The 13223-nt window shown below is 26.2% G+C and overlaps 1 protein-coding gene across 1 annotated transcript; it reads right to left on the bottom strand.

Moving 5' to 3' along the window:
* Positions 1-772: 772 nt before the first annotated feature.
* Positions 773-13220, bottom strand: LOC107071233 (uncharacterized). Its single transcript, XM_089179248.1, has 13 exons — positions 13178-13220; positions 12703-12782; positions 11281-11752; positions 10845-11127; positions 10669-10760; positions 10159-10380; positions 9954-10096; positions 9673-9836; positions 9472-9557; positions 8198-8406; positions 7280-7549; positions 6370-6648; positions 773-6039 (listed from the first exon to the last, which is right to left on the bottom strand). The coding sequence occupies exons 1-13, from the start codon at positions 13218-13220 to the stop codon at positions 5074-5076; spliced, it is 3309 nt and encodes a 1102-aa protein (XP_089035374.1). The 3' UTR covers positions 773-5073.
* Positions 13221-13223: the final 3 nt, after the last annotated feature.

Raw genomic sequence — 13223 nt, 5'->3', positions numbered from 1 at the left:
TAATAATAATAATAATAATAATAATGATAAAATGGAAAAGAAAGAAAAAAAAACAACTTAACTAAACTATAAAAAAAAAAAACTAAACAAAATAATAAAAAAAAAAAACATCACGCGCGAGAGTCCCCCGCCCCCTGCTACGATAAAAAAAAAGAAACAAAAACAAAAAAAAAAAGACAAAAGAAAAGCGAGAGACGCCGCCGCCGCGGCTCGCGTGCCGCGTGGACCACACGCCTTTTTTCTAATTTTTCGTTTCCTGTACCAAAAACCACCACCACCACCACCACCACCACCACCACCATCACCACCGCATCAATCAACACATTTTATTACCCACCATCACCACCACCACCACCAACCATAATCCTTCTCTTCCTTCGTATCGCGAAAATCCTTTGCAAGATTGTTATTAATAGCAACAACAATAATAATAATAATTATAATAATAATAATAATCATCATCCTAATATTGGCCTGGTGTGTGTTATGAACCAACAAGGAACAAGAACAGCAATCAACAAGAGCAAGAACAAGAACTGCAAATGAACTTAACCGAGTGAACGAGTGTGAGCAGCGAGTGATGAACAAAAACAAAGATGGCCAATGAAAATGAATCCTCATAAACCTAACCTCTCCCAACACCACCAACCATCATAAACCCTTTTTCTATCTTTCTTCTTCCTCTCTTTCACTTTCTCTTTTTATCTATCAATCATTATCACTATCATTCAAAATAACTATCATTATCATCGTCATCGTCATCGTCATCGTCATCATTATTTTTATTATTATTATTATTATTATTATTATTATTATTATTATTATTATTATTATCATAATCATCCAAATGTTGATGATTATTCGCCTTTGTAAACCAACAATGGCTACGCCGACTTTGTACGCGCCATCTTTAATCTCATTTTATAGACTTAACCTTATTTATTTTGTATAGAACTTTATCTATCTATCTATTTCTTTCTTTCTTTCTTTTTTTACTTTCTCTATCTCTCTCTCTCTCTCTCTCTCTCTCTGCTTGACTTTTTTCTTAACTTTTCAAAATCTGATTTCGAAAATTTCGCTTTTGAATAGAACAAGAAAAATCTGTGTATCAGCGAAACACTGTTAATATCCGCCATTGTTAATAATTTGGAGATTATGGAGGGGGATAGGGAGGTGACCAATTTGGGCCCAACAAACGCTAATATTTTGTTGTTTTAATCGTTACAAATCTTAACTTTTTCTTCTATTTTTTCCTTTTTCTTTTTTCTTTGTAAAAGAGAAATACTTTTTTTCGAATAACGAAAAGTGTTTGAATGAGAGGAACGGATGGAATTGTTTGTAAATGTCACAATTTTCAAAATTCAGAGGTTGAATTTTGAAAAAAAAAAAAAAAAAAAAAATGTTGGAATAAGAAAAAATTGCATAATCTTCTCTCTCTCTCTCTCTCTCTCTCTCTCTCCCTTTCTCTTTTTATTATTTTGTTTTGAATTGTCGTGATTTTCAATTTTGTACGATTTTTATTTTACTCGTAGATTAGTAGATCATCTTTCGTATCTGTCAAATCATCTCACTCTCTCTCTCTTTCTCTCTTTCTCTTTATCTCTATCCCTATCTCTCTCTATCTCTTTCTTGGCATATAAACCAACATACATAAGAAGAAAAAAAAAATAATAATAATAATTACACGCACACACTGTTCACGATTCTCTGTTTCTCGACCACTACCACTACCACCAAATACCACTACCACTACCACCACCTTTCCCTTCACCTCTACTATCCACTTTTTGTCGAAAATTAAATGTTTAAAATTGTATGCATTTAAAATAATAATATTAATGATAATGAATAATATTAATATTACCGATTATTGTAATTTATAATTATTAATATTTAATATATAAGTATATAAGAGAAGAAAGAGGTTAATAAGAATCGATCACTTGTTTAAAACACAACAGGAGGATCAACAACAACAACAACAACATTATTAATTACCAACAACAACAAAATAACAATAATTATCGTTTTTTTGGCGAACCACGTTTCCCCCACCCCTTGCCACATAAATTTACACACGCCTATACAAATTACATATTATCTTAACCTAACCTAAAAAAAAAAAAAAAAACTCCTCTTTTACACATTGCATATACATACATACATACGATAATTTATTTATCATTTGTTGTAAAAATTTAATATTCAACCACCCCTTCTCCCTTGTCTGTTATTTTTATTATTATTTGTATTTGTTTGTTTGTCTATCTTATTTTTTTTTTTTTTTTAAACATTTTACGTAATATATATATATATAACAAAAAAATTAGAAGTATACTTGTGTATACATATATATATATATATATATATATATATATATTATGTATTAATTAAATACATACATTGAAATCTACATAAAAATTGCAATTTTCACGTTTTGGAGGTGGATTGATTTTTGTTTTATTTTATTTTTGTTCTTTTTGTTCTTTTTTCTTTTTTCTTGCACCGATCATTGAGAGAATCATAGTTTAAACAATTATAATTATTAATAAGAATAAGTTTAATAATCAGGTATATAATATTATCGTTTAGTAATTAATTAGGAACATTTTATTTTTGTTATTTATTATTAATATTATATGTTTATATTTCTATGATAAAAAAAATTGTTTAAAAAAAAAAAACAAAAAAAAAATAGAAATGAAATAAGAAGATGAAGATGATGAAGATGAAGATGAAGATGAAGAAGAAGAAACTTCGTTTGATTTAGAATTATTTTATTTCACAAAATATACTCAAATTTTATTTATGAAATTTTTTACGTGTTTGAAAAAAAAAATAATAATAATACAAATTACAACAACAACAAAAATAAACAAATAAAAATTGAATTAATTAATGCAAAAGAGAGAGAGAAAAAAATATGACGTACGTAAAAAAAAAAAAAAAGAAATAAAAATAAAAAAAAACGCGTGGTAAATTTCTGAACTCGAACTCCTGAACAAAAAAAAAAAACAAAAATAATTTAAAAAAAAAATGAGAAAGGGTGGAGAAAGTGGAGAATGAAAAAGAAAACACCCTATGAACCTGAAAATTTCAGGTAGAAAAAAAAGGATATAACAAAAAATATTAAAAACCTTCTTGCACATGAATACAACACAATCCCCATACACACAAACACACACACACACATATGCATAATGCATACATTTAAACTCGTTCAAGTACCAAAAGTATAAATAATAAAATAAGATGAAGAAGATGATTTAAAAAAAAAAATGGAAGATAAATTTTTATAATCGGTTTTTTAATAACAATAACTTTTTCTCTCTCTCTCTTTCACTTTCTCTTTCTCTCACACTCTTTCTCATTCTCTCTTTCTATATATGTTCGAATAATTGAGCTTTTTATGGCAACAACAACAACAACAACAATAACCATGCTATTATATTTTTTGAAAAATGCTATCAGAATTAGTTTTAACATACATACACACGCATATTATACATACAAATAATATACAACACACATGCATAATAATAAAAAAAAAAACAAAAAAAATGCTACGAGATGAAACTGCGCGAATCTGTTTTCTTATTCTTTATACAATTACGAAAAAAAAAAAAAAAAGAAGAAAAAAATAGGGAAATTGTAATAATAATAATAATTATTATAATAATAATTATAATAATAATCAATAGGGGATGTGAAAATGTGTGTGTCGGCAAAATTATTAACGCTGAAATTTAAATGTGTGTTTAAATTCATTTACTTTCTCTCTCTCTCTCTCTCTCTCTCTCTTTTTTTTACTTTCTATCTTTCTTTATCTAGTCATCATATTGGATTTGCACGTGGTGTGCGAAAAATGAAGAAAACCAAAAAGAAGAAGAAGAAGAAGAAGAGCAAGGGGAAGAATACTACGATACAAAAAAAAAATAAAAATTAATTAATAAAACAAAAACAAAAATAATATTTAATATAATTTGAATATTATTTTTTTTTTTGTTCAGAATTTTTCTATTTTTCTATTTTTATTATATTTTATTTTTTTTTTTCTAATAAAGTAATTCAATCGAATTTATAATAAAGACAGAAATAAATAAGGGATGTGAGAAGGGTAAGGATGACGATTATGAAAAAGGGACCTTCAAATTAACCTTTTTTTTTTTTTTACTGATTCACCAATTTCTGGTTTTTTTTTTTTTTTTTTTAATTTTTGTTTGGTATCGTTGCAAATGATAAAAACAAAAAAGATGAAAGACAAGAAGAAGAAGAAGAAGAAGAAGTCAACGTGGTGAAAATACGAGAACAAAAAACAAAAACTGAAGAAACAATTTGTTCGTGAATTTAATTGTAAAATATAATCCGAAGCATGCTAAAGTGTGTGTGTGTGTGATGTAATAAATATTTCAAATTTAATTAACTATCGTAAGTAATTTTTATAATAATTACATTACTATATATAACTAAAAACTTAAAAAAACAAAACAAAACTATATATAGTCAACGAATTACCTTATACCGCCATCTGTTAGAATCTTATCAGAGATTAATCATGACTCTTTGTTAATAAACAAATATTGCGATTATAAATTGAGATATAAACTATCCTATCTTTCAAGTTAAAAAAAACTGCACACAGTGTGCAAAATTTTATTAAAATTGGTTCAGTAGTTTAAGAGTCTATTGCGGACAAACAACGTGACACGTCATTTATATTTATTAAAAAGAAGATTAAACTATATACTAAAAAAAATACTATAACTAAATTACTTTTATTTTATTTTTTTTTTTTTTTTTCATATGCAACTTCAATTCTTACACTTTTTAGTGAAGTAAAATTTGTTCCTAAAATAATAAAAAACAATTTGCAAATAATTTAATTATTACACATATACACATATACATTTATATATATACGATATTTATTATTTTAAATAACAATAATTACGAATTAAACAAAAACACAGAAATTATAATTAATTAAAACAAATAACCCACAAGATTATATTCAAAAAAAAAAAAAAAAAAAAAACCAAAGAAATTCATCAATTTCCCATAAGAATTATTAAATTATGTTTGCATAGTATCATCGTTAATTTCTTCAATTAAAAGTTTCGGTTTTGTCGATGAACTTTCTTGCAATTGAATCGAATCATCAACAATTTGTTCCCTTCTCATAAAATCTGGTGTTATTGCATACTTTTGTTTACTTTTCAATTCATCAAAATGATCGCAAAAATCTTTGTAAAGTTCAGCGTAATTGTACGATTCGTTTGTCATCTTTTCAGACACGTTGGATTTTTTCATTAGATTAGAAATATCGCATAAATCATATTTACCAAGATCATCGTTGAAACAAATGTCCCTGTAATGTGATTTTATTCTTACGTTGTTATCATCATCATCATCAACAATAATATTATTATTATCAATATTATTATCAATTGTAAATGTTGTTTTATTTTTCCATTTTGCGTCGGTAAAAATCTTTGATCTCGCATCATTAGAAATAGAATCGTCGTTAAACACGAATGATTCATTTCGATTATATTTCTTTTCTATTTCTCTTATCAAATGTTTGTCTTTATTTTCATCATTGGAAAAATGATCAATGTTAGTTTTTTCCAATAAATTTATTTCTATCATTTTTGCAACATTACATTTATCATGATTTTGTTCATTAGTTGTTTTATTGCGATCATTCGAATCGTACAATTTTATTTTAGGACAATCTTTCAACGTTAACAAATCATAAACTTTTTCAAAATTTGACGAATTATTTTCAATATCATCGTTAGAAATATTTTCTATGATTGTTTTGTCATTTGTCTTATTATCAATTTCATTATTAACAATCATGTGTTCTTCGTATATTTGACGATTTACATTATTTTCTTTTGCGTAATCTTGAAGAAAATTTTCATTTTGTATTATTATATTGTTATCTTCAACAAATTTGTCAACGTTAATACAAAAATCTTTCATACTTTGACGAATGTTACTTAATTTACTTGTCAATTCATTTTGATCATCTTTTTTTATAATTTGTCACGTTAGAAATTGTTGAAACATCGTACGATGTACTGGCAATCGATAAATTTGTTTGATATTCTTCATTTTCTACAAAAAAACAATAATACAATGTTTAAACAATTGATATTTGTTCATAGTTGAAATAAATTTTAAACAAATTTGATTCTAATCAAAAAGACAAATTAAAATTAATTTTTTTAAATGTGAATATTTATGCAAGAGTGGTAAGTATATTATTTATAACAATTAAAGAATATATTAAAAATATGAATTGTGTTAAATTTTGTTACAACATTTTGTAAAAATAATTAAAAAAAGCTAGCATAATTATTAGTAGAATGATTTAATAACTAACTCACCATCATTGTGTTTAACTTCAGTTTTGACAGTTTCTTCATTGACTAGCGTTGTTTTAAGATGAAGTTTTTCATAATCAATGATTTCTCTGCATAAAACATGATCACTTAATGGATCCTCCAAAGTTTGACGTTCATTTAAAATTTCTTTGGCTAATCTTTTTCTTTCAGCATCACCAGGAACGTAAGTTTTCGATTGAACAATTATTTCTTCTTTCAAATTTGTTTCTTGATCCTGGTGGTGATCATCGATTATCTTAAAAACAAAGTCAAATGATCAATATATTTTTTTTTACAGAAAGTAATGTATGTTTGTTTGTTTTTTCAATAAAAATATCAGAAGTTTTTAATAAAATTCTAGAAAAATTTCAAGAATATTCTGTGAAAAAAAAAATTGTTCTTTTCCAATTACAAAAATTTCTAACCTAAAAACTTAGTCAGTGAAATAAAAAATAAAATTGTTTGTTAAATGAAAATATTAAAGGTTTTCAAAATAATTCTAGAATTATTTGTAAAAAAAAAAAAAAATTGTTCTTTTCCAATTACAAAAATTTCTAACCTAAAAACTTAGATAATGGAACAAAAAATAAAATTAGTTTATAAAATTGAAAGATTAACCTTTTCAGAAAATTATAAATGCCTTTTACAGTTTCTGAGTTTATGTTTTTATAAAATATTTTTTTTTTTTTATATAAAATGACAATTAATTTCAACTGCAGTCAACGAACAAACAAACAAACAAACAAACGAAATAATAAAATGTACTTAGGTGACCTTTGAAAAAAAACTTGTTTTATATTGTTGCATAAAAATGATGCAAATAATTGAACGAAAAAAAAAAAAAACAACAAACAAACAAACAAATCAAAAAGGTAATTTCAAGTTACTCGAGTTTTCCCAGGTGAGCAAGGATTACGTGCTGATGGTTTTTTCTCATGCTCCGCCAATGGTGGTCTGTTTCCGTCACTTTCCTCGATTACTTTTTGTCGATGGTGTTTATTTTCTTCGTCGTTTTCCAACTCGACATCGGAACAAGTGGGAGAAGAAGAAGAAGAAGAAGAGGATGACGATGACGATGACGATGATGAGGATGAAGATGAAGAAAAGGAGGTGGAGTACGAAGAGAACGAAGACTTTTTCTTCCCTTCCAACTTAAGCTTCGTCCCAAGAGAAAAGGGCACACCATAAAAACATAACATAGACATACACATATACATACAACCATAACATAAACATCGTAATATAATTATATATATATATAGTTTGATATTTTTCATACAATTAAAAATATTATCTTTATAATATTATATATTAATGTAATTATATAACTTTTAATTATTATTTTTTTTTTCATATCAATTATATCGTTAATTAACCTACAAATCCTGTATAATAAATTAAATTATTAATAATGTTATTAAATAAAATTGATAGTAATTTTTATCAACAACAAAATAAAAACAAACAAAATTAAAAGAAGAAACTTTGATTAATCTCCTACCTCACCCTTCACCCTATATAATAAATTAAAATTATTAATAATGTTATTAAATAAAATTGATAGTAATTTTTATCAACAACAAAATATAAACAAACAAAATTAAAAGAAGAAACTTTGATTAATCTCCTCCCCACATCCTCCACCTTTTACCCACTACTACTACGATAAAGTGAAATACAAGTAAGAAAATTTACACAAACGAATGATGGATATAATAGTCCCTAGCTATGGGGCACCATGAAGCATGATGATCTTATTCGAAGCACGAATTCTGTATCAGACCTTGGACGAAACGAGTTCTTACCAGTTCCTTGCTCGTACGCATCAGCGACTTCTTCTTCTCAACCTCCTTCTTCTCCTCCTCCTTCTTCTCCTCCTCCTTCATCTTCTCCTTCACCCTGTCGACTTCTTCTTCGACGTCCTGTTTCTCCATTTTATTCTTATTAGTTTCCTCCGCTTCCCTTTCGGTCCTCACGACGACCGGTTTGCGAAGCTTTCTTTTGTTTATCAACTCTTTCGAGGGCGGATCGCGAATAGAGGTTCACGTTCAACGACAACACAAAAGTAAACAAAGATTCAATCAATTCCATTGCTTGTTTTTTTCTAGTATGTTACAACATATTTTGCAAATTGTTTATTTATTTCTTTTTTTCTTTTTTCAACCCAAATTTATTTAGGACCAATATTGTTATGGAATTAGAAAATGATTTCTTGATAAAACATTTTAGTTTTCTGGTAAAACATATAAATGTGTATATGTGTGTGTATATTAAATCATTTGAATAATAGTTTGAAGTGTAATATTATTTTTTGGTTGCAAAAATGATATTAGACCCTGACTCAACCCAACACAATCTTGACAAAACCTTGAGAAAACCATTATGCAACGTATTGTAGATACAAAGTTATAAGCAAGGTTTAATTACTAATTTTTCTTTTAAATATAAAAAAAATATATAAAAACAAAAAACCTATATATATAAATATATATCACACTGATAAAAGGATGACACAAACCTGACGCAACCCTGACAAAACTCTGATGCAATATATTATAGGAACAAAGTTATGTGCAAAGTTCAATTACTAAATTTTTCTTTTAAATATAAAAAAAATATATAAAAACAAAAGACCTATATATAAAAATAAATATATAACACTGATAAAAGGATGACACAAACCTGACGCAACCCTGACAAAACTCTCATGCAACATATTATAGGAACAAACTCATATGCAAAGTTTGATTACCAATTTTTTTCTTTTAAATATAACAAAATACTATATATAACCCTGATGAAACACTGACAAACCTTGACTCAATCCTAACAAAACCCTGACAAAACCCTGACGAAATCTTGACAAAACTCTGATAACAAAATAAAATACAAAGTACCTAATATACGATACCATACCAATACTAAAATATGACGAAACGCTGACAAACCCTGACTGAACCCTAACAAAACCTTGACAAAACCCTGACAAAACTCTGACAAAACCTTGACTCAACCATGATAACAAAATAAAATACAAACTACTTAATATACGATACCATAACAATATTAAAATACAAACCCATAACACTGTCATTAATTTTTTTCTGTTCAGCTTCAATCCATCGTTTTCTTTCAGCAGCTTCTTCCTCTGGACCACCACGCATCCTAAATACAAAAAAAATTAAATAAATAAAAACACAATTATTTATATCTACACACTCTATTTCTCACTTATGATTATTTTTAATGATAACAATTAAATTATTTATAAAATAATTACCATGCTTCAGCACATGCACGATCACGTGGAAATACTGGCCTGTCATCCAAATATTGTAGATTTTTACACTTCAATATCATCGTTTTTCTATACATTTTGATTTCTTTTAAAACTGGATTACCCGTTAGAGTTAATACTCTTAATGATTTCATATCACCCACAATCTGTCAAACAAATCTTTTCATAATAAATATTAAATAATGACTGACATTACTGACAGTATTGACAGTACTGAGACAAACTTATGCCATTTCTTTTCTTTTTTTAAATAATCAACTTACATCAACAATATCGAATGTATCGATACGATTATGAGAAAGATCCAATATCGATAAATAATCCAAATATCGTAAATGTTCGATATCAGTGTTACATTGTAAAAAATTGTGAGATAAATTCAACGTGTTCAGGTACTTCAAACTATCTGAAAACGATGTGTATTAATAAACAATAATATTATTTATAAATAAATTCTTCATGATTTACCAAGATTCTCAATTTTTCTAATCATATTGTAAGATAGATTTAATGTATCCAATTTCGTCAAATATTCCAAATTTTCAATTTTACTGATAATATTGTGATGTAGGTACAAAGATCTCAATTCACTTTGATTCTCAAGATTTGCAATTTCTTTGATTCCATTACTTTCCAACCAAAGTGTTTTTAAACCAGTGTATTTTTCCAAATTTTCGATAAAAGTGAAACCTAAAGGTTCAAATGTTCAATAATTACATTTATTTATAATTGATTAAAATATTAATTGAATATTTGTTATTTCAAACTGGTTTATATTTGTTCCCAATTTTTGATGAATGTGAAACCACCCCTGAAGTTTCAAACATTAAAAAATTAAATTAATTTTTTAATTATCATAATTTCACAAACAATTTCTTCAAAATTAACTTTACAATTGATAATATTTGTAAAAATTCAACACATAACAATAGAAACGTTGTTTCTATTAATGGTGATTTTTATTGAATTAAAATTCACCTTTGTAATGCAAATATAATACATCGTTCAACCATGGGGTCTGATAAAGTTTATGTTCCCTACAATGTTTTTTAATAAATTGTTCCGTCATTCTAAAAATGAAAAATTTCATTTATCAAACTGTAACAATCATAAATAATATGTTTTTTTTTTTACTATACAATAATATTTGTAACCTTATTCCATGTTTTTTTTCATCATAATCATAAACCTTTCCTTTAATGAATGGCCTGTTTTCTTTTTCTGCCAAATCAGCCAAAAGTGATTCATAGGTGTCATCAATTTTTACGTCAATTTTCTCATCAGTTGATGACGAAATTTCAATTATGTTTGTTTCAATAGATTCTTTCAATTCTAAATCATCTGATTGTACATTTGTTTGAATTTCATTTGAAATTTCATTTGATTCTTCATTTGCAACTTTTGAAACGTCACTTTGACATTCAATCATCGTTTCATCTTTTTTACAATCATCATCATTATTATTTTCATTTTGAATCATCAACTTTGAATCATTATCATCGATCATAGAATTTAATTTACATTCAATGTCAGCAATGAAATTTTCTTTGACAAATTGAACAATTGATTTTTCTTCTCTTTCATCGTCACAATTTTCATTCAATACAATCGAAACATTGTTCATCAAATCATTTTTAATATTGAAATCATGCAATTCATTTTCCTCTTCATCAATGATCTCCAAATGATTAGAAAATCGTTTGTTCAAATCAATCATTTGATCTTTCAAATCTTTCTCCATGATTTTAATTTTATAATTTTCAGTAACTTCATCTTTCGTCAATGGCATTTCAATGAACGGTGATTTTTCATTCAATTCTTCTTCCATTTCATCCAATTGGAAATTGTCAAAATCTTCAATTTCAACAATTGCTTTATGTTCCATCAACAATTCTTCAAATTGACGAAATTCATCAGCCAAATCCATCAAAGATTCTTCCTTCGAATTTTCAATTTTTCTCTTTCGTTCGATGATTTTCTCACCAATTTCACGAACTTCCTCTTCCGATTGATAACGCGTCGAATCCAATAAAGTGGCTAATGCTTTAGCATGATCTATTGTCTTTAATTTTTTATCAATTAATTCATCATTTTGTTCATCTACCTTTTTATGTATTATTTTCTGATCATTTTCATTATTTTGTGAAATTAATTCATCATTGTAACAAGTTGTATCCAATAAAGTGGCTAATGTTTTATCCTGATCTTCAATCTTTTCTATTTGTTTATCAATTAATTCATCATTTTGTTCATCTTCATTTTTATTTATATTTTTACGATGATTTTCATCATTTGAAATGATTTCATCGTTGTATTCGTCAATGTCCAATGCATCAAAATATTCCAACAATTCTTCTTGTTCATTTTTAACACGTTCATCGTCAAAACGTTTCATCGATAAATAATCCTCATTATTGTTATTAATTAATTCATCCTGTTGTTCTTTTTTTATATTCATAATGTTAATTGCATCTTCTGAATTTAAATAATACAACATATCGTCAAAAGTTTCCAAACGAGTTTCGTTTGAATTTTCGAATAACATCGATGCCAATTGTTCCAATTGTTTACCAGCTTCTGCAATATTTTCTTGTTTTATCAAATTGTCTTCATCTTCTTCATCTTCTTCATCATCTTCCTCTTCATCATCTTCATCTTCGGAAATAAATTTGTTTAATTCAGAATCGAGAGAAAATTCAACGAAATTTTGTCATCGGTGTTGTTTTGACAAATGTCAGACGTTTCTAATTTTTCGAATTCTTCAAAATCAATGGTGGTTGTAGTTTCATCTTTTGATAAATCTTTCGTACAATTGTCAATAATTTTCTCTGAATGATTATCATTATATTCATTTGAATGATTATCTTGTAATAATTCATCACAAGTTTCTAATGAAACAGTCGAATTGTTCGTAGAGTTTGTTTTATTGAAGATTTTCGTTTCGTTTGTAAGTTCACGTTCATCGTCATCATTTTTATCTGATAAATTGTCAATTATTTGTTCATTATCAACAACAGTTCTAATATCTGATTGTGTATCAAAAAATGCCAATGTAAATTCATCCAAATCACTTGCATCTGATTCATTTTCATCTGATGATAGATTTTTATCATTAAATACACTTTCAAATAAATCATCTATGATTTGTAAATTGTAACATTTCGAATCATTTGTTTCAATTTCATTAATTTTTAATAATTCATTTTGTTCATTTATCTATAATAAATACAATTGTCATTTAAATTTAATGAAAATTTAATTATTAATTATTATTATTTAATTAATTTAATTATTTTGTAATTTAATTTATTAAAATTAATTATTTTGTAATTAATTAATTTTAATAATTATTATCAAGTAAAAATTAATAAAAAAATTAATAAAAATAATAATAATAATAATTGTAATAAATTTACCTCGTCATTTTTTATCGAATCATCTTTTTCATTAATTGCATTTTCCAATTGGTCATCGATAATCGTCAAACTTGTATCATCATCTTCTATTTCAACGATTTCCAAATTACTCATGGT

This window comes from Polistes dominula, unplaced genomic scaffold, assembly GCF_049000335.1.
Source record: "Polistes dominula isolate Pdom_NZ unplaced genomic scaffold, Pdom_raw_medaka contig_37, whole genome shotgun sequence".
Lineage (NCBI taxonomy): Eukaryota > Metazoa > Arthropoda > Insecta > Hymenoptera > Vespidae > Polistes > Polistes dominula.
Note: the sequence above shows the minus strand (reverse complement) of the source record. Positions and strands in the feature narration are given on the sequence as shown.